The following is a 21,796-nucleotide window of genomic DNA, read 5'->3' as shown; positions in this document are numbered from 1 at the left end:
TCAAAGGGAGTGATGGGACATTTTAATAGGGTGGGTATGTATTATAGATGATTGTGAAGAGTGAGGTATGTCACATGATTGGAGCAGCGCAGCTCGAGTTGGCTGCCTGAACTAGCTCGCAAGCATCGCTCCGTTAGTGGGCACTGAGCACTGTTCTCAACAGTCCAACTCTACCTCGATGGTCCTGAGCTTTTCGTTATTAACAAAAAAAGTTGGATAATAGCATTTGAATGACTTAGACAAGAAGTTCAAACATCCAGAAGAAGCTTGGATGATAACAATTCCTCTCAAAAGGAATCAGTTGATGTGACGTATATGATGCTTCCCTGTTGAGGTTTTCCAGGCATGTCCAACCTTAAAGAAGTGGAATCATCTCCCACTTTCAGTTCGGGAGGCAGACACCTTCTGTACGTTTAAGAGTAGGCTTAAAACCTTCCTTTACGATAAAGCTTATAGTTAGAGGGACATATGACACATGGAGCTTCTCTTCCCAGCTTCTCCTTCCTCTTCTCAATCCTTATCACATCAAAGAAATGAATATCTCATCAATACATGTTACTGACTTGACTTCAGGATTTTGAAGACTTCAGGTTTTGAAGTCTTCTACCTCTCAGCCACAGGGGCGGCTGTGGATCCTGATCGTGGTGGCTGCTGACCATAGACTATGATTACAACAAGACTGCTTGATATACAATATGTCTCCTCAGATACTCGACCATTACTGACAATAATCCATCAATTCATTGACCTTCCATTATGCTACAAAGTGTTTATTCTAATCAATGCTGCAAATACCCTTATCTTTCTGATGTTCTCCTTTACACTGGACATCTATTGCACTTCTGTCCGTCCTGGGAGAGGGATCCCTCACATGTGGCTCTCTCTGAGGTTTCTACGTTCTTTTTACCCTGTTAAAAGGTTTTTTAGTACTTTTTCCTTACTCTTGTTGAGGGTTAAGGGCAGAGGATGTCACACCTTGTTAAAGCCCTATGAGACAAATTGTGATTTGTGAATATGGGCTATACAAATAAAATTTGATTGATTTGATTGAAAGAGACCCCATTAAACATGTTTACATATGTCATCTGGCCTGGTTACATAAAAAGATCACCCAGGAAGAGCTGGAGGATGTGGCATCTTGTACGTTACACATGATGTCACTGAGACTTTCCTTTTCCCTCCAGCATCTCTGAGGGGGCCAGTGCTCTGTTTGTGAGTGGCCTATGTCGCTGGCCCGGCTGTGAGGCTTTGTCTACCGATTTTCCGAGCTTCTTAAAGTAAGTAGACTGCTGAATACATTGAATCATTTAAGTGTTAAAGCATTTTTTGGAATGGTTATTTCCCACCTTCACTAAGCACAGATTGCTGAGGATTGCTCAATCCTGGCAGCACCATGTACTTAGCCTCCTGAGACCCAGAATTCTTTTAGACAATTCCAGTATTAGTATTGTGGTCAAAAGAAACATCTTTTAAAAATGTTATTTATGTTATGTATTTCTCACCAGTTCCTTGAAGTGGACATTGGGTCTCAAAATTTCTTTTCAGATTGTTATACATTGGCTCTTAGCCATTATGGACGGAGATGTACTATTCTGAGCTTTCACCTTCCTCCTCTGCTGTCTGGCCTTCCTCAACCACACTGGCAGACGGACTGAAATGTACCTTCTTCTATCTATTCATGCATCCATATGGGAGTAGAGTGAAAAATGTTGAATTAATTTAAATAACATTTCAAGTGGTTTAAGTGTTGCTCTGGTTGAGGACAGATTTATTTATAGTACCTAAAAGAGGGAGTAGAGCTTCTTATCTAATTTTGGATTTCATTGCATACAAGAGCATTTTGACCTAAAAACTTTGCCCTGTTTTGTCTTTTAGGCATCTCCATTCTGAACACAGTCATGGTGACAGAAGTATTGCTCAGTGCAGGGTCCAGGAGGATATTGTCCAGTGTATGGAGAGTCAGGTGGGACATAGAAGAACATAGAATTTTACGAGTACACAATAAATATCAATGTAGTTTCCCATCCCATTTTGGGGTTACAAAAAAGCCCTTATTTACAAACACACACATATTCTTCTCTTACTAAATATACAAAACCTGTGGAAAGAAGACAAGGGAAAAAACACATTGCTTACACAACTCTTACTTATACAAACTGACTTGATAGAGAATTTTCTTTTTGTCTTTGTCTTTTTTTTCTAGTCTCCTAGGTTTTCTCCGGATAACTCAAGTCAATCTATGCACTTCAGCCATGTGTACAAAATCATTTTATTTATTTTTTATCTAACAAAACAGACCATTGCAGAATTAAAAAAAGAAAAAAGGGACAGTAGAAAACAAGACAAAAGTACATCATTTAGACATCACATCGGACAGATCCACTTATCCTTCTCTCAATTAATGTATCATCCAGTTTCCACAGTCAAAAGGTAAAACACTTGATCTCAGCTGGTCACATTGTGATCTTTGCTTTTTTGACAGATTATATACAACAAAGTTTTCCTTACTATATTCAGTTTTTATCTTTGTAAAAATATACAGTGTTGCTGTAGAGCATATAGATTTTCTGCCATACTAAACCATAAATAATTCAACAATGTGCACACATTTTTAGATTATAATATGCTTGTGAAAAAAAAGCCTTATTTCTAATATGTACAGTGTAGACACATTGTTTTGTATGAAACTCATGGATCTGTTACTTCAACTATCTGAACCGTATTTTCTTAAATATTTCTAACTTTGGGTGAGTGTGATGACTTATTCAAGCACAAATGAGGTAAATCCAATACTTATTGTTTCAGCTCATCCTGGAAAAACAGAAACTATTTGCAATGCAACTTCATCTACACCTCTCTGAACTCAAACACACTGGCTTGGTATGTTGGCTCTTGTTATTCTTGGCTTTAACTATTTCTGTCTGCTTGATTTACTTGATTAAACATGGGTAGCTTTTGTAATGTTAAGAAGACTAGAATATAAAGTCTTCTATTTATGATTTCTCTGCATAAAAAAAGCAAGTATCATTGTCTGTTACTGTCCACCTCCATCACTGTACGCAGAGGACAGATTCTGAGTGGCCACACAGCCTTCCTCTGTTCCTCCCACAGCCTCACGTGGCAGATGGAGACAGGAGAGGGCAACAGTGGTGCATGAAACAGCTGGGGGAGTTATCCCAGCATGGCTACAGAACTACTGCTTCTGCCAGCCTGCTGCCAGGTAAAACATTTCCACAGATATTTATAGTTGATAAAGTATTACAGAAAAAACAAAAGGAACTTGTTCAAAGATTTCAAAATGTATTTAAATTTCAATATATGTTTTACACTATGAATTGATGACATATCATTATTGTTATTGCACAGATTTGGTCCCCAGCATTGAATATTACAAATACAAAAACATCAGGCCTCCATACACCTATGCCTTCTTGATAAGATTGGTGAGTTTCATTTCAAATTGGGTAGTAAAAATAAATCGTTATTATAGTGGCTATTTAATCAATGCTGAGTTGTCACAGCTTGTTTTGTGTTTTGTGTTGTAGTCCATCGTGGAGTCTCCAGAAAAACAGCTCACACTTAATGAGATTTACAACTGGTTTACCACAATGTTCTTCTACTTCAGACACAACACTGCTACCTGGAAGGTTTGAAATGTTTTTATTACAAATTCATTCAAGTCGCTGCTTTGAGCCCAGGTTCCTCTGAACCCAGAATTGCCCCTGACAGTGTATCAATGGTGTGTGATAGATAAAGTGCTGCATATAGAATCACTGTATGAATGTATGTGTGAATGGGTGAAGGTGACATTAAAGCATTTTAGAGGTAGCTATATAGATAGTCCATTTACCATTTAGCCACCTACAGTATCTACATCCCTTAGTGAGGTCAAACAAAATGGCACAAACATTCTGATTATTAAGCCAGGGTTTTTTGGCATGCAAGGTTTGTTAGAGCAACACTATGAATTCATCACATAGGTTGGATGGTGGAATTAGGAAAATACCCATGGCTATCATTTGCAAGTGTTAATATTACACAAAAACTCTTTTATTAATTTAATTATTCTTCTCTTGGTTCACTTGTGGATGGCAAACAACTCCAAGGTGCATACCGCCAACTACTGTTCCTGTTTCAATACACGTTTTACACCAGGAGGTCACACAATAGGTACGTTGGACTTGGTCTGACTGCAGCTGTCTTTATCCTCCGATGTGATCTGCCAGTGGCTGCAGGGGTGGAGTAAAAAAACGAACACAGTCGGACACAGTCAGACTAAGTCCATCTCAAATGCACCTACTTTCTACTTCTCGTAGCGCAAGTGAAAAGAGAACAACAACCGATCTCGCGGCGTTTGCCTTTTTGTTGCAGATTTAACGGATGTTTAGGAAATCCCTGTGTTTTTGCACGAACTTTCTTTCACCTGAAAATTAAGATCTTATTTTAAAGCAACCATGTGATTAAATATATATATATACAAGGGATGGGCAAAGATACATCCAAATGCATTACAAAATAAATTACCAAATACCGTAATTGTATCAAAATAAACTACTGTATCTTTGTATTTCAAAAATACAAGAATATACTTTTCCTAGGCAGCAGAACATCACATTGCAATCCATATAGTTTAAAACAGTCTGACCAACAGTACCATAGCAACTAACTTTCTAAGTAATTAATTAATCAATCATTCAATTGCCCATGCAGTCTTGTTCAATAGCAGAGAGTTATTTGAGAACAATCTCACTAACATAAAATAGCCACCACTAAGTTACAAGCTTGGGAGAGAAGTTGTGAGCGAGAACAAACGCCAGTGGTGGATGGGATACCACCTTGTTTTTTCAATGCTTTGCAGCACAACGTTGTTGTTGATAATAAGGCACGTGTCCATTCATTAAGTTAAACCATCTTGTGGTATTATAAAGTAATGTTGTACAACAACAACTGTGAAACGCTTTCTAGTTTTTTTCCTGTGCACAGCTGATGAAAACTTAACATAGGCTGAAAGTTCACATTAACTGTGAGCTGGTCATGTGAGACATAATATCTCTTTAACAAGGAGGTTGGAAACTGGTGTTTACAGGTTGGCTTGAACATTGTTAAACACCATTGTATTGTTGCCTTGTGGTTTGGTAATGTGTTTGTAAGTAATATGATATATTCCATCAGAAATTGTTTGACTTGGGGTCGGCTGTGGCTGAGGGGGCAAAGAAGTTCTAACCAGTTGTTCGATCCCAGTCTTCCCCATTCCGCATGCCAAAGTGTCCTTGGGCAAGATACTGAAACCCAAAATTGCCCCTTCTCATAGAGAAAGTGCTGCACATACAGTATATGCACTGTATGAATGCATGTTTGTATGGCAAAGACTGTACTGTAAAGAGCTTTAAGTGATAACTAGAAAAGCACTATATAAATACAGACCATTTAACCTTACCTTTATGACAACAGAACTCTCCTGTTGTCTCCAGAATGCTGTGCGTCACAACCTCAGCCTACACAAGTGTTTTGTACGAGTGGAGGGAGGAAAGGGGGCTGTGTGGACAGTCGATGAAACCGAGTACCAGAGAAGGAGGGGACAGAAGTATCACAGGTACAAACATCCTCACAACAAACACACCTTTGCAACTCTGCTCTGAATAGTTAAGTGCTGTAAATGGGCAGATATTCATTCCTTGAAAGGTTAAACTCTAGCCCCTTTGGTGACATTTGGGGGAAAAAAATATTCCGAAGTCGTAGCCACAAGCTATTTAGTTGTGGGAATGAGATACAGTAAATAACTTGTGGCCATGAGTTATGAATATGTTTCTTAAGGAAAAGACCTGGTGAACTAAACTGAAGAAGCCGCCTTGATGAGAGATGAAACACTTCACCTAATCACATGATGCAGCCTCTATAATGGACTTGTGATTGGCTAGATGAGCATTAACCAGTGTTATCAAGGAAAATACAACAACGCCACACCTGGATATTAACCCAGGGAATGAATTACCTCAGACATAAGGCATTCAGGTTCATTATACTGAAGAGCAAGAGACATGGTTCCATCCAAAAATATTGATTTATTAATAATGACAACATTTTAACTATTAAAGGAGCTGTCACACACCATTCACACATATAAGCAGGGGGGAATGATCCAGAGCTAAGACTTACCAGTGGAGAGGCGGGCTATAGCGAGGGAGGAGAGGTTTTCCAGGGAGAGTCAAAACCAAGAATTGTTAGAATTGTTAAAACCAGTCCAGGGGTGTAAGGCACAGCACACAGGATGGAGACACCAGGCTCCACCACCTTAGGCTCTCAACTTCTGCAAAATACAGAAAACAGACACGCATTAGTAGGGCTGCACTCAAATCAAGAAACAAAAATAAATAAACAGTCCCAAAACAATATTAATTTATATCAGGTAAAACGAAAACTACCAGTAGATGTTAGAAGGTGTTAGTGGATCTTCGGGATATAATTGCTTTTGGCCTTAAACAATGATACAGGCCGAAGTTTACGGTATGCTGAGGCTAAAGGTAAAACTTGTATGGCAGTACTATGAAAGCCATGTGACCCGCTTAGTAGATCAGACATTACCTCTATGCCTTTTTTAAACTAAGCACTGTCCCATTTTAGAACATAGGACAAGTGGAGAGTATACCTTGTATGTTCTACCGCACTAATGAATGCCCACCACTAGTTGATGGTATCGGATGCACATGTAGGTGACCAACAGTTAAAGTTACCAACTAACAGTAGATGTTGGGGGGGCGTCACAAGGTAAATCTGTAAACTATGCATCTCCCATTCCAAACCAATATTTAATTTGTTATGATAAACTTATGTAAAGGGGAGGATAAAATTATAAAACTATGTTTTATTATTACCACCAAGTAGGCTACATCTTAGGCCCAATCCCATTTCACCCCTTGGCCCTACCCCTTCGTTTTGCGCTCATGTGTAGGCCTAGGCTGTCCCAATACCTGTTGGGACGGAGGGGTAGGGCCGAGGCGTAGGGCTCTAGACCCCTCCTAACGGAGATTTTTCAGACCCTCACTTCGAACAAAGGGGTACCCAGAATGCCTTGCGAATCACCGGCAAGCTGGGAGAGAGACCCACAAATGTAGTATTTTCTCCATTAATAAGGATTTAAAAATTACGAAAATGATTGTAATATCTTAGTTTAATATCATTTCAATGTATTATGGTCACTTTTTTGACAACAACCTTAAAAAAAAGATTGCAATGGCTCTAGCTCTAGCATACTACCGTTGCTAGTGATACTACATGCTAGTGATCTTTTTGTGCGATGATAATCACGTATTTTCGCATCGACTACTGATGACATGTCGGGTTTTCGCGACGACTACTGATGATGCAACAGCTTCTTGAAGGGCTGTCCCAATTCGTAGGGGAAGATTTCAACCACTACCCTTTGTGACTCCGTTTCAAGGGTCAAGATAACCCTCGAAAACAAGGGGTAGGGCCAAGGGGTGAATTGGGATTGGGCCACATCTCTCAACAAGAGCAGTTAGGCTCCCCACGCACTTTGCACGGTGCTTCATGGCGCATGAGGATAGGGCCCTATGTTTTAACTGACAAACGTTTTCTCCACGGTGTGGCCACAATCAGAGTCAGTGCAGACAGTGTGTTTCAAACTAAAGCCCATTATAAAGGCTACATCATGTGATTAAGTGAAACATTTCATCTCTCATCCAAGCAGCTTCTTTAGTTCAGTTCGACATGTCGTCTTATTTATTACTTAAGGAACTGATTTATAACTGGTGGCCATGAGTTATTTATCTCGTTCCCACGACTTAAGAACTTGTGCCCACGAATTATAAAAATTATAATCATTAAAATGATTTATTTTATTAATCAAGTTATCAAGAAGGACATTTTGGTAGCGAAAGAAATAAGTAGGTAAAAAAGAAGCGGAGGAAGTAAAACAGAAACTGAAGAGGTCGGGGGTTAAAGATGAAGTTTGACATTCAGTGCCACTTTCTATTCAGCTTCAAATGTGATTCCATAATTGATTAATTAATTTGAAAAAAGTGTGACTAAATTGAGCATACAGTGAGTGTGTTTGTCACTAAATGTGTGTTCCCAGGGACTGTCCGGTCAAGTGGCTCACATCCTTCTCCCATTATTGTCCAGTGGACCCCTGAAGACCAGCAGATGGCAGTACAATGCTGCTGGCGTAATCGATGTTTGCAGCAGTGTTCACATGTCCATTTCTACTTTGTATTATTTTCAAATTACTTATTAAATATTGCTATGTTGTTTGTTACATAATTATATTAATTATAATATAATTATTGTTACATAATTATATTTTATATTTCATAATTAAATCGACAGCTGTTGTCATACTCACTGATTTCTAATTCAAAAGAAATGTTGTTTAGTAACATATGAGGCTGACATTTGTGGCTGTTTTGTCCTCAGCCTGATTTTATCCATTCATGAACTAGTTGTTTTATTCAGTCAGTAAATAAAATAAAATCATGAGCAGAGAACATCCTCCTACACTACGTCATCTGTTTTTTAAATATTCTCTGATCCTGACTGATCAAATTGATCTCTTATCAAATTGAAATTGGACATGAACCACTGAAATTCTATTTCCTTTTGCACACAAAAACCCCAAATATTTCAAAAGGTAACTGCATATTATTGCGACACATTGTTCTATGATGACATTTTATAATAAATATAAAATTTTGATTTCCTAATTCCACTGGTCACATTTAGTGTTGCAGTATTTGTGGCAGCATAGTTTACATTTACCTGACCTTGAGAATGATCACTTCCCCTGTCGGTGGATTTGTGGTACTGCAACCGAATTCAATATTCATTCTTGTGTGTGGTTTCACAGCATTTGGATTGGAACACAATCCTAATGATTCTCAAAAATTCTTAGGAATTGTATATTTGACCTTCAATTAATTCATGAATTAATCCTCAATTACCCAGGAACTCTTAGCTTTTAGGTTAACATTTACTGCAGATTAGTTAAATAACCTCAAAATGTATGTAAGAATGGCAGATAACAAAAGAATGTACAAAAAGTCTAACAGCCTAAAATGACTTGATTTATATTTAATGTGATATTTGGCTCAAATATATCAAAATAAGATATTGATGACAAATATAACTATATTTGAGCTCTATAATATGTATATGTTGTTATCTTATTCATTATGAATTATATAAGATATACAAATACCTTTTCTGACTTATCAGTTTCTACATCAGGATTCACTAGTTCTGAAGCTTAACAAAATGTGCAAATATAATCATGATAAATGTGGCTTAGAGATAAAAAAAACAATAGCTACACGTGATGTGGCAGTCAGCTTCAGTAAAGCAGAGACTTGAGGATCAATTAACAAAGGTTGAATGAAAGGTGGCAGAAGCAATGGGAGGAAGACAGGGAAGGAACGATGGTTTTACCAAATTCAATGTACAGTGGGAGAAATGAGACAGGAAACAGGAGCGAAGAAACAATAGTATCAAGTCTCAGATTTGGACACAGGACTAAACAGTACTTTGCAAAAAATAGAAAAACACGATACAGGAGAACGTGATTATTGTGGGCAAGAGGAAACAGTTCATCATGTCATAGTAAACTGTCAGAAATGTATGGAAGTAAATCAGTCTCATCAGATTATGAAATTTTAAGGCCTTGGAATTTCTAGCACTGAATTTTTTTACGTTGAAGTTATGCATTTGTATTTTTTGCCACTGAATTTCAGTCTTCAAAATTCCAAAGTATAATATTCAACTGCTAAAATTCAGATTAAACATCCGGGATACCAGGAAAAGCAATCGATAGTCTGTTATCGAACCAAACCTCATGCTGGTTTGATGCCATGGCCGGTCTAGTAGCGTAGCTGACAATATGGCGCTTCTCGTTGTCACAAGCATCACCTGACGTCACATGACCACTGACACATGACCTGATTGGTCGGAGGTTTGGTTCGAATTGAGACTATCGATTGCTTTTCCTGGTATCCCGGATGTTTAATCTGAATTTTTGCAACTGAATTTTAGCAGTTGAATATTATACTTTAACTACTTCAACGCAAACAAATTCAGTGCTATAAATTCAAAGGCTTTAAAATTTCTAAATCTGATGAGACTGATTTACTTCCATAGAAATATGATTCAGCTAATTGTAAAGCTTTCATGTTTGTTAGTTTAGAGGAGGAAGTTCTTGGTCATATGGTCACTGTGGGCTGACCCAGACTTCCTCATCCTTTTGTTATTTTTGGCTAGACCTCCAGACTCCCATAGTTTTGGTAAATCTTGGTAGTTAGTTTATTTTACATTTTGTAAATAAACTTTATCTTGTGTTTAAACTCGGTACTCGGTTGGTGTCCTCATTTTATTTTGTGGCTACAAGGTTGAGCCTGATTTCACATTTTCTGTTTGTGGCCTTAACAACACGCCAAAAAGCTAAGATAATATATGAAACTCAAACCAAGGAATCTCTTTTAATTTCTGTGTCTGGAACAGGGAAGTTCTGTACATATAGGTGGTTTTACCATAAACTTGCATATTATATGATCTATGTCATACTGTATTTATGTTTCAGTTACTCTCATGCAGGCAGGTTTTGGGGTCTCTAAATCTTTAGTTTTTTAGAAAATGCCAAAACATACCCATAGAATAACAAAACGAATAATCATTTATTGCAAAAAAAAGATTCAGGGATTAATAAAAACCTAATAATTCAGTTTGCACAAGTACCTCATACTTGTGGGACAGTACATTGACAAATCTTCATTCTACCATTGACTTGAATTGTCATATTACACTGACTGGAAATTGTGATGAGGCTGTTGTGAGTATGGCATCAACACATGACACACAAGCACATATGACTCATTTGTCACCAAGACAGCTTTTTGTAAAAAAACTAAATAAATTAAATTGATCTAGTGGCCCTATCTGAGTTGTTTGTTGATTATACATTTTAAATAAGAATAACATTTTGTCCAACACATGCTTTCTACTGTTACTTTTCTTTTTATCTCTGCAGGCAAATTCCAGGTCATGATCCAAAAAATGTAGCAAAAAGCAGAGGCCACAGTCTTTTGCCTTCATATACATAACTATACATTTTTTCATTAAAATCAGTTCATTAAAATCAGTTCTCTCTGGAGACTAGACTGATGATTGGCAAAGGTTTGTCTAGATTTTGTCTAGTGCCCAGTTTTTTGATAATAGTTTTTAGACAAACTTTCACACAATTCCTATGAATATTTCTGAGAATATTGGTAAAGATACCAGAAGAAAATATAATGTAGATGATTTTAAAACTTGATAGGATTTTTTATATTTTCATAAATACATATTGCCTTTTAGTTCATCAATAATATTTACAGTACTTTTCAGAAACCTGTTTTGTGTTCATGAAATGACACAATAACAATGTACAGACATCAAAATAAATAAATAAATATGAGCAAATATTCCCAGCCTATCAGCTTAGATAACACACACATTTGTTCATAATTCATTTAGGAACTAGGAGTAAATGTGGTTAGTCACAGGGAGTTCATTTGAAGAAAAAAAACTCTCCTCGGCCAGAATGTGATAAACAGATGAGTAAATAAAATAAATGAATAAGTAAATGAATAAAGACACACTGGTCCTCACAGGACAGAAATCCTGTTGAAGCATGAACATAAATATCCAAACTGATAGTACAATAATGTGTATTAATTTTGTTTTCATTATTTTATTTGAATTTGTTTTATTGAGTTTCAATAAATTCCAGTCTGAAATTATTAAATTGCATTACGCTGTTAAATGTTGTTAAATGTCAAATAAAAATTATTTAGTGTTTCAATAGACACAAATTGTATGCCTCAACAATGCTTTTATTGTGAAACATCTTCAGGAATGTACTATAAAAATATAGAGGGGTTCCCAAATGACAATTGAAATGTAGCTATTGCCCTCTTGTGGCACTTGTTCATTACTACAAAATGCAGTTAGGCTGAACCATATCACCATTGACTGAAATGGGACATGAACACCCACATTTACCTTTAGTTATACTAAGTTAATAGTATGAGAAAAAAATGTAATATGCCTCATGCTTGTTCTTGGCAGACAGAAAAAAAAAATGATCAGGATAGGCACAAAAACAAGACAAAATACAAGCTGTGATCAAACAAGGTTCAGCCGAAGTGTGAGTACCATGAGGTAATACAAGGCTCTGGCAGAGTAGTGGTGATCAGACAGGTTTGTCAATACTGTTGAGAGGTGAGGGAATTATTGAAATGTGTGAATCGTGTGCAGATGTAACACTTGATCACAGGAAAGGACTCAAGTGCACGACTCTGGAATCAGTTCATAAAACAGTCTTTACTAAGACTTGAAGTTTGATAGTCAATCAGATCAGGCAAAGGTATCAAATCACAGCGGCAAAACGTGAGGTTAAATAACAAGCTTGGTTACTACAAGTAAATAGGGGAAATCAGGGTGGGGCATGTTATCAGCGGAGAGTCCCTCCAACCTCTGAATAAAACTGAAATCTTCATTTTTCTCTGAAATCAGTTTGAGCTTCCTTTCCCACCAATCTGCTGTCTGTATCATATCATCCAGCAGCAAACACAATTATGCTGCATGTGTCTACTACAATACGCTTGACAAAACTTTTATGTTTTTGTCACCAAGATCACTTTCCCAAACCTTTGGTCACCTGCCCAGACAGGCAAGTGAAAAAAAACAGCTTTTATTGTTTCTTGTTTCTTTTTCAATACTTTTATTAGTTTTCTTGGGTTCTCTCCAGACAGCTTTTCTGCCAGATAAAATAAAGACAAATATGAAAGTAGTTCATTTACGAGTTTGATCCATTCATCTGCCACGGTTTTCCAAATATGTGGACCAGGACCCTAACCCTAACCCCAGGGGCAATTGAACACAGGTGGAACACATGAGGACTGGTGCAGACAATCACAAAGACAGGAAGTGAAGAAAGAAAACACACTGGGAGCAGAAACTACAAAATAAAACAGGAAACAGAACACAGGGAGTGGGCAAACATGACACACAGACACAACTCATAAACAACATAAACACAGGTAAAAACATAACACACGAGGCGGTAATAATAATTAAACTGAAAACACTCTTAATAAAAGAGGCAAAAATCACACTAGGAAGACAAAACCATGACAGCTGCTTTGCCTGTACCAATGCTGTCTGGCCAACAGCTTCTGCTGCGTTTGTGTTATATTGTTGGTCCAAAGTCTATTTCATTACATTCCTGATGGACTGCTAGATTATTATATTTTTTGTGACCCTGAACCAACTGAGTCTCACTCTACTGTTTGTTTATTTTTTCTCCCTTTTTTTTTGTTCAGGCAGCAGGACGACCTGTGGGGAGTAGTTGTGAGATACACATAAGTGTGGTAGTACTAAAGCGTGGTGGTCACTTAAACAGTGTGTGGGCTTGTTGTTTTTCTTTGCAGTGTAAGTTGCGGTGGTAGTTATCCAAATTTGCTCACGTGGTGATTTCTATTGGGGTCTGCGATAGAATCTCGCCGCAATAAGCCTCTAAAATTACCCCCATTATTCACTTTAACGTATGTTTTGTTTCCCAGTGGTTCAGTTTTTTGATCTTTATTATAAATATTGTGAAATTAATGGACATTTTACACGTTGTGTATTTTAACAAACTCCTCCTACAGCTTTCATCAGATCAACTTCAAAATCAGTGAGTGTCATCTAAACAACATGAAAACTAACACATGTTTTCGTCATACGGTGTGACCGTGGCGTGGCGTAAAATTTTGATGAGTCGCCATCCAAACACGAGGTTGTTGTATCTTGGACATACATGGTCAAATCTACTCCAAACTAGACATGTATGACAAGAGTCCCGGCCTGACGACATCTCCACAGAAATTATGGCTTAAAATAACAGTGCCCCCTGGTGGCAAAAGGAAATGTGAAACTTTGTCAGAAAGGCCTCAAGACATTTATGATGAAGTCATTTGGAAACTGTGAGTTGAGTCGAACACCATGTTAGGGGCGTGGCATCAAATTTCAACCATGACACACGAAATTGCTGTAACTTTAGTGTACTTGGTTCAATGTCCCTCAAATTACATGTGTCTATTAGTCTGTATGTAGTGATAGTGATAGTGCCACCTACATTAAATTATCACTATGTGGTCTTCACTTGATGGCATGGACTAATGCGTGATTAGTGGGAATGGGTCGGCATTGTGTGACGGACACAGAAAGTGATGTGTTTATCCTTCCAGTGGTGTACAAAACGCACGCAATGCGGGCTGTTTCACCTGGTCCCCATCCACCCTCCCCCGTGGCCGCATCAGGTCCCGAGTTCGCAAGTGCTCAGGCCTGCACAGTGCTGCTTCGCAGCTCTAGTAATCATTTAATTTTTCTTTATTACTCAGGTCCTCCATAGCAGTCATTCCACTTTTTTAAATGAACATTTAAAGGGACCATATTTGACACCTTTCTGGGACTTAATTTGAGGTGTTGGTCCCCCTAAGATGATATATCAGTGGTTTAAAGTCGAAAAAACTGCTGCAATGTGTATTTCCATGTCTTCTCTTCTGCCTCTCTCGGGAGCTGCAGACAGAACAGGCTGTTTTCGGCTGCATCATTAATTATTGATGAGCCCCTCTTCTGATTGGCTGACTGCACTTTGAGCAACATGCAACCAGTCCTATCCCCGGTCTCATTCTGGCGCATTGACGATCTCTCTGGTAACAGAGCTGAAAGTCTTGATGTTATGTTTGGACACAGTAATTTTCTCTGGCCCTCTCCCTAACACAACAGGTGATGACATGTTTAGCCGCATGTTGTCTTTTAACCGCTGGCTGTCGAGGTGGTGTCCTGTAAACGGTGTGGGCTTTATAGATAATTGGCAAACTTTTTGGAGGAAACCTGGTCTTGTTAGGAGAGACGGCGTTCATCCCACTTGGGATGGGGCAGCTCTCTTATCTAGGAATATTACCCAGTCTATAAAATGACAACCCAGAGTTGGGACCAGGAGCTGCAGTGCTACACACTTCTCTGCGCTCCCTCTGGATCAGTCACACAACCACAACCCCATAGAGATTGTGTCTGTCCACCGTCCCATTAAATTATTTAAATCAAACAATAACAGAGGGAGAATTCCACACAAAAATCTAATACAAATTAACACAACCTCTGCAACAACTCAGGAAATAAAGACTTTTAAATGTGGTCTGAAACATAAGATCATTGTCATCAAAGGCTATTTTAGTTAATGAACTAGTCTCAGATCAAAAAATAGATTTATTGTCCCTCACTGAGACGTGGCTGCATCCTGATGAATATGTCAGTCTAAATGAATCTACTCCCCCCAGTCATATAAATTCACACGTTCCCAGATAATTTGGCCGAGGAGGTGGAGTTGCTGCTATTTTTAACTCCAGTCTATGAATTAATCCTAAACCTAAACTAAGCTACAACTCATTTGAATGTCTTGTTCTTAGTCTTCCACACCAATCCAAGAAACACCAACAGCCAATCATATTTGCTGTAGTTTACCGTGCTCCAGGGGCTTATTCAGAATTTTTTATCAAACCTAGTCCTAAAAACTGATAAAATTATTATTGTTGGTGACTTTAATGTTGACAATAATAATGATAGCCTTAGTGTAGCATTTATTTCAATACTAGACTCGATTGGTTTCAGTCAGTGTGTACACCAACTTACTCATTGTTGTAACCACACACTTGACCTTGTATTATTATACGGTGTCAAAAGTGAAAATCGAACAGTACTTCCGCGCAATCCAATCCTATCAGACCATAATTTAATAACCTTCGATTTTTCATTATCAGAATAGTTGCCACTAATAAAATTCTGCCCCTAATTTATAGTACGTTACTGAACAGAATCAATCTGTCATTATCATCAGGATATGTACCACAGTCCTTTAAAATAGCTGTAATCAAACCCCTTCTCAAAAAACCCACCCGAGATCCAGAGGTTTTAGCCAACTACAGACCGATATCCAACCTCCTCTTCCTGTCTAAAATCCTTGAAAAAGTCACTAATGACCTTCTAATAGCTTCAGATCAGGGATTTGTGTCTGTCCTCGTTCTGTTAGATCTTAGTGCAGCATTCAACACAATTGACCATCAAATTTGATTACAGAGACTAGAACAGTTAATTAGCATTAAAGGAACCGCCCTAAACTGGTTTAAATCATATTTTTCAGATCGATTCCAATTCATGCAAATTAATTATGAGTCATCTGTGCGCACCAAAGTTAACCACGGTGTTCCACAGGGCTCTGTGCTCGGCCCAATTTTATTCTCATTATATATGCTTCCACTAGGAAACATTATCAGGACACACTCGGTAAATTTCCACTGCTATGTGGATGACACCCAGTTATACTTGTCAATAAAACCTGAACAATGTAATCAATTAACTAAACTCCAAGCATGTCTCAAGGACATAAAAACCTGGATGACCCCCAATTTTCTCTTATTAAACTCAGATAAAACAGAGGTTCTAATACTTGGCCCTAAACACCTTAGAGATACATTATCTAATGATATAGCTGCGCTAGAAGACATTGCCCTTGCTTCCAATGAAACAGTCAGGAACTTGGGAGTGATCTTCGATCCTGATTTGTCCTTTAATTCTCACTTAAAACAAATTTCTAGGACCGCTTTTTTCCACATGCGTAATATCTCAAAAATCAGACATGTCCTTTCTCAAAAAGATGCAGAAAAACTAGTCCACGCCTTTGTTCCATCCAGACTTGATTATTGTAATTCCTTATTATCAGGCTCCAGCAGTAAGTCGTTAAAGACTCTGCAGCTTGTCCAAAATGCTGCAGCATGTGTCTTGACAAGAACCAGGAAAAGAGACCACATTTCTCCAGTATTAGCTTCACTACACTGGCTTCCGGTTAAATCTAGAATAGAATTTAAAATTCTCCTCCTCACCTTCAAGGCCCTTAATAATATGTCACCATTATACCTCAAAGAGCTGATAGTACCTTATCAACCCACTAGAGCACTGCGCTCCCAGAATTCAGGCTTACTTGTCGTCCCTAAAGTCTCTGAAAGTAGAGTAGGAGCCAGAGCTTTCAGCTATCAAGCTCCTCTCCTGTGGAATCATCTCCCACTTTCAGTTCAGGAGGCAGACACCATCTGTACGTTTAAGAGTAGGCTTAAAACCTTCCTTTACGATAAAGCTTATAGTTAGAGGCGGTCCAGGCTTGTCTTAGACCTGCTCTTAGTTATGCTGCTATAGGTCTAGAAGGTCGGGGGACACATGACACTCGGAGCTTCTCTTCCCAGCTTCTCCTTCCTCTTCTCAATCGTTACTGTCAAGTCAGTAACATGTATTGATGAGATGTTACTGACTTGACTTCTTCCCCGGAGTCCCTTTGCCTTATCGTCCGCAGATCCAGGGCCGCAGCTGTGGCCACATCGTGGATTATGATCTGTGGATCGCGTATCAGAGATCGTAATGGTGGATCCAGTATAGCGGATTCTGTATCGTGCTGGCTGATCGTGATAATAATGGCGGATCCTTTATCGTGTTGACTGTGGACTATAGTGGCATCCGATCTTGATGGTGGATCATGATCGTGGTGGCAGCTGACCATAGACTATGATTGCAACAGGACTGCTTGATACATAGTATTTCTCCTCAGATACTCGACCATTACTGACAATAATCCACCAATTCATTGACCTTCAGTTATGCTTCAAAATGTTTACCCTTATCAATGCTGCTAAAACCTTTATCTTGGTGATGTTCTCCTTTACACTTGACATCTATTGAACTTCTGTCCGTCCTAGGAGAGGGATCCCTCACATGTGGCTCTCTCTGAGGTTTCTACCTTCTTTTTACCCTGTTAAAAGGGTTTTTTGGTAGTTTTTCCTTACTCTTGTTGAGGGTTAAGGGCAGAGGATGTCACACCTTGTTAAAGCCCTTTGAGACAAACTGTGATTTGTGAATATGGGCTATACAAATAAAATTTGATTGATCGATTGATTGATACAGCTATAGAAGACCAGCCACATATTTACAGTCGGTTACAACAGGATGTTTCTGAACGGTAAGTTACACCGTCCTCATGTTTGTTAAAATTTTAGGAGTAAGTCCCGACTTTCAGTACGGAGTACTTTACTCGTTACTCCGAGCACACCAACAAGGCATGTCAGAAGATATAAAGCGTAACCGCTGGTCTCGAACAGTAACGCTCTAAGGAGGAATGTGCACGGACACATTCTCTTCCTTGCATTCCTCCATGCTGCAGTGTTTCTTCAGTGTCGTTTGTTGTGGTTAGCCTGTGGTAGCTAACAAACTGCTAGCTCAGCAACATGTCTGCTTGGTGTCGCGTTTGGTGTGGAGCAGGGGTGGTGGGTTCGGAAGGTGGACTGGTACCGGCTGGGTGGGGCTGAGAGAAGAGTGCGATTCCATGATGACATCATACGGAGAAGAAGTACGAAATGCGACGTTTCACTAAAATATTTCTTCAAATGGACTGAGTGAAAAAGTCAATGGAGTTACTGTTTTCATAATTTGAGGGTACCTACTGACCCCCTTCAAGTAATTACATATAGTAAAAGCCCAGAAAATGTATTTTACACAGTATGGGCCCTTTAATAGTGACTTGAAAGCATGTCTCCTGTTCTTCTTGAACCCCTAAAATTTAATTTTGTGTGACAAAAAACTTTTTGGGTCATTGGGCTCTTTCAACCCATAGGCTGCTTTAGATAAATATATGCATGTCTAGACCCTGTGTTGGGTCTAATTTTGCTTCACTTTTGTGGAGCCATCATGATGTGGGCAGCTGTGGCTGAGGGGTAGAGCGGTCGTCCTCCAACCTGAAGGTCGGCAATTCAATCCCCAGTCTTCCCCATCTGCATCCCGAAGTGTCCTTGGGCAAGATGCTGAACCCTGAATTGCCCCTCATAGATCAACAAAGTGCTGCTAATAGATGCACTGTATGAATGTGTGTGTGAATGGGTGAATGTAAAACTGTACTGTAAAGAGCTTTGAGTGGTCATCAAGACTAGAAAAGCTCCATATAAATACAAAACCATTTACCATGTCCATCTGGGCTAGGGCAGTTGTGCTCTTCAGCCTTTTTTCACCAAAATGAAAATTACAACCACAAACATGAGTACATAAATGGGGAAGTTGATATATGTGATAGTTTTTTCATACTACAACATCTCAACTGAGGCATCTGTACTTGTTTTATCAGTTTATGAGCAGTCAATTAAACTGTTAATGTGCATTAGTGAATTTGGAGGATAGCAGCTGAAAAACATACCTTCTTATATATTTCTCCCCTTGTCCGACCTCTCCTTGTCTGAGTAATGTCAATCCAAAGTCAATTTTGAAAGATTTATATCTTCAGTAAAAACCAATGGGCTGAGAGCCACAGAGAGGGCATGGTAGAGGACTGAAAAATGATTGAGGACATTGTTGATTTTTGGCCTTTTGTAAGTAGAGTACAGAATAACACCAGATTCTTATTCTAATCTTATGCTTTTTCAACATTATAAGCTTCAAATAGTGAACAGAGAGAGAGAGAGAGAGAGAGAGAGAGAGAGAGAGAGAGAGAGAGAGAGAGAGAGAGAGAGAGAGAGAGCACAGCTGCTGTTCAACTCTCATCATCCTGCTGCTGATGGGAAGAAAAACATAATCTCTCAGCTCTCTCCCTCTCTTTCTCATTACGCAGCACACCCTGAGATGTCACAACATCACACACACACACACACACACACACACACACACACACTACAGTACAGTACATGCATACATCTGTGCATGTACTGTGGGGGCAGGGGTATCTCAGCTGTTTGGCTTGTCAAAAGCCTGGGAAAGTGGCACGTACCTCCTCATGCTGGCCTTGACTCCTCAGTCCAGCCGGATCACTGTTTCCCCTCAGCTCTAACTCATGTCTGTGTGAAACCTGAAGCCATGATTCTGATCATATTTGAGAGATGACTGTGCTGGGACACCAGGGCACCACCCGAGGTCTTAAACAAACATTTGGACTCAAACATATGAGCTTTTATTTGCCAGTGATTCATGGGAAGTCATGAGTGTGTAATTTTATAGTATATTCAAGAACTACTTTTTAAATCACACAATCCATGTAATTTTAAAGAGGAAGTACTCACTGAATTATATATTTATAACGATACAAAGTTTCATTTGTATAGTACTATTCCTAACAAATGTACAATTTTTTTCACAAAAGGATGCAATTATTTATAATCAAAGTAGTCAAATGAAATTAAAATTTCACACTAAGATGATTGTTGTTTTTTTTTTCTTTTGGTTTAAAGAATGGATTTAAAAGGCCACGTTGGTGCAGGTGAAAGCAAGATAATTTTTTGTCCTCTTTTTTCCCTGTAATTCTTTTTCATAGTTCAGGACGCACTGATCCCGCATTAATTGGGACATGGTGTGATAATAATGGTGGATCCTTTATCGTGTTGGCCTCTGATAATGGTGGTGGACCACGATCGAGGTGGCAGCTGATGGTGGATCCTGATGGCGGCAGTGGACAATGACTGTGGACTATAGTGGCATCCGATCTTGATGGTGGATCCTGATCGTGGTGGCAGCTGACCATAGACTATGATTGCAGCAGGACTGCTTGATATATAGTATTTCTCATCAGATACTCGACCATTACTGACAATAATCCATCAATTCATTGACCTTCAGTTATGCTTCAAAATGTTTACCCTTATCAATGCTGCTAAAACCTTTATCTTGATGATGTTCTCCTTTACACTGGACATCTATTGCACTTCTGTCCGTCCTGGGAGAGGGATCCCTCACATGTGGCTCTCTCTGAGGTTTCTACCTTCTTTTTACCCTGTTAAAAGGTTTTTTTGTAGTTTTTCCTTACTCTTGTTGAGGGTTAAGGGCAGAGGATGTCACACCATGTTAAAGCCCTATGAGACAAACTGTGATTTGTGAATATGGGCTATACAAATAAAATTTGATTGATTGATCTTTGCAGATAGCTGTGCCCATCGCTTTGCTCACAGGCACTTTTCTGTTTCCTTTTTGTCATTTTTCTAACAGCCTTCTGGGAATTTCTTTCTTATCTATAACACATTTCTAACAATATTTCAATCAGGGGAGACTTTAATTCAATGTTAGAACATAGAACATAACAAAAGGTCAGCAAAAACCAAAATAAAATAAAATGTCATTCTACCGAACAAAAATAGGGTCCAAGGACCACAATTAAATAAAATGCCAACAGAAAATATGACCCCAACATTTTTTTTAAGTCAGCAATGACAACAGAAATTAAGGCATTTGACCGAACGTAAAATAGAATGCTGAGTGCGAGATCTAAATGTAGAACTTAATGAAAGGTCAGCAAAGGACCAAACTTAAATTAAAGGTCATTTGACCAAACAAAAATTTAGGTCCGAGGACCAAATTATATAAAATGCCAACAGAAATTATAAAAATGGTACAGCGACCGAACAGAAATTAAGGTCCTTTAAAAGTAAAAGTAAAATACAGTGTGAAATGCATACGTCACGATGTATGCAATGAGTGTGGGGGATTGACCAAATATGAAGTTCTGAAGAAAGTGAATATTGAAATTGGTGACTGGGGTTTTAAGAGGTATAAATAGAGGCACAAAACAATGCAAATGTAGTCCAGGCAAAATCATAGGTTTTTTAGAGCAGAAGCTGCTAATCTTTTCCTCATGTAAACCCTGGCTGATTCCAAATATTTAATCAGAGGGTCTTGATTTAGTAAAGCGCTATGG

At 38.6% G+C, this 21,796-nt stretch overlaps 1 protein-coding gene across 3 annotated transcripts in view; it reads left to right on the top strand.

Moving 5' to 3' along the window:
- The window catches only part of foxp3b (forkhead box P3b), a 29,534-nt gene extending 19,178 nt beyond the window's left edge, over positions 1–10,356 (top strand). For 2 of the 3 annotated variants that reach the window (XM_035159342.2, XM_035159341.2), the window contains 8 exons: positions 1,185–1,277; positions 1,876–1,963; positions 2,806–2,880; positions 3,064–3,220; positions 3,367–3,443; positions 3,546–3,647; positions 5,452–5,593; positions 8,096–10,356. In XM_035159342.2, the coding sequence (XP_035015233.1) occupies positions 1,185–1,277; positions 1,876–1,963; positions 2,806–2,880; positions 3,064–3,220; positions 3,367–3,443; positions 3,546–3,647; positions 5,452–5,593; positions 8,096–8,280 (919 nt within the window). In that variant the 3' untranslated portion in view covers positions 8,281–10,356. The remainder of the gene's footprint in view (positions 1–1,184; positions 1,278–1,875; positions 1,964–2,805; positions 2,881–3,063; positions 3,221–3,366; positions 3,444–3,545; positions 3,648–5,451; positions 5,594–8,095) is intronic. The other variant, XM_035159343.1, reaches the window with a different exon arrangement.
- The last annotated feature ends 11,440 nt before the right edge of the window (positions 10,357–21,796 follow it).

Source organism: Hippoglossus stenolepis, chromosome 6 (assembly GCF_022539355.2).
Source record: "Hippoglossus stenolepis isolate QCI-W04-F060 chromosome 6, HSTE1.2, whole genome shotgun sequence".
Lineage (NCBI taxonomy): Eukaryota > Metazoa > Chordata > Actinopteri > Pleuronectiformes > Pleuronectidae > Hippoglossus > Hippoglossus stenolepis.
This window is presented reverse-complemented; position numbering and strand designations above follow the sequence as displayed.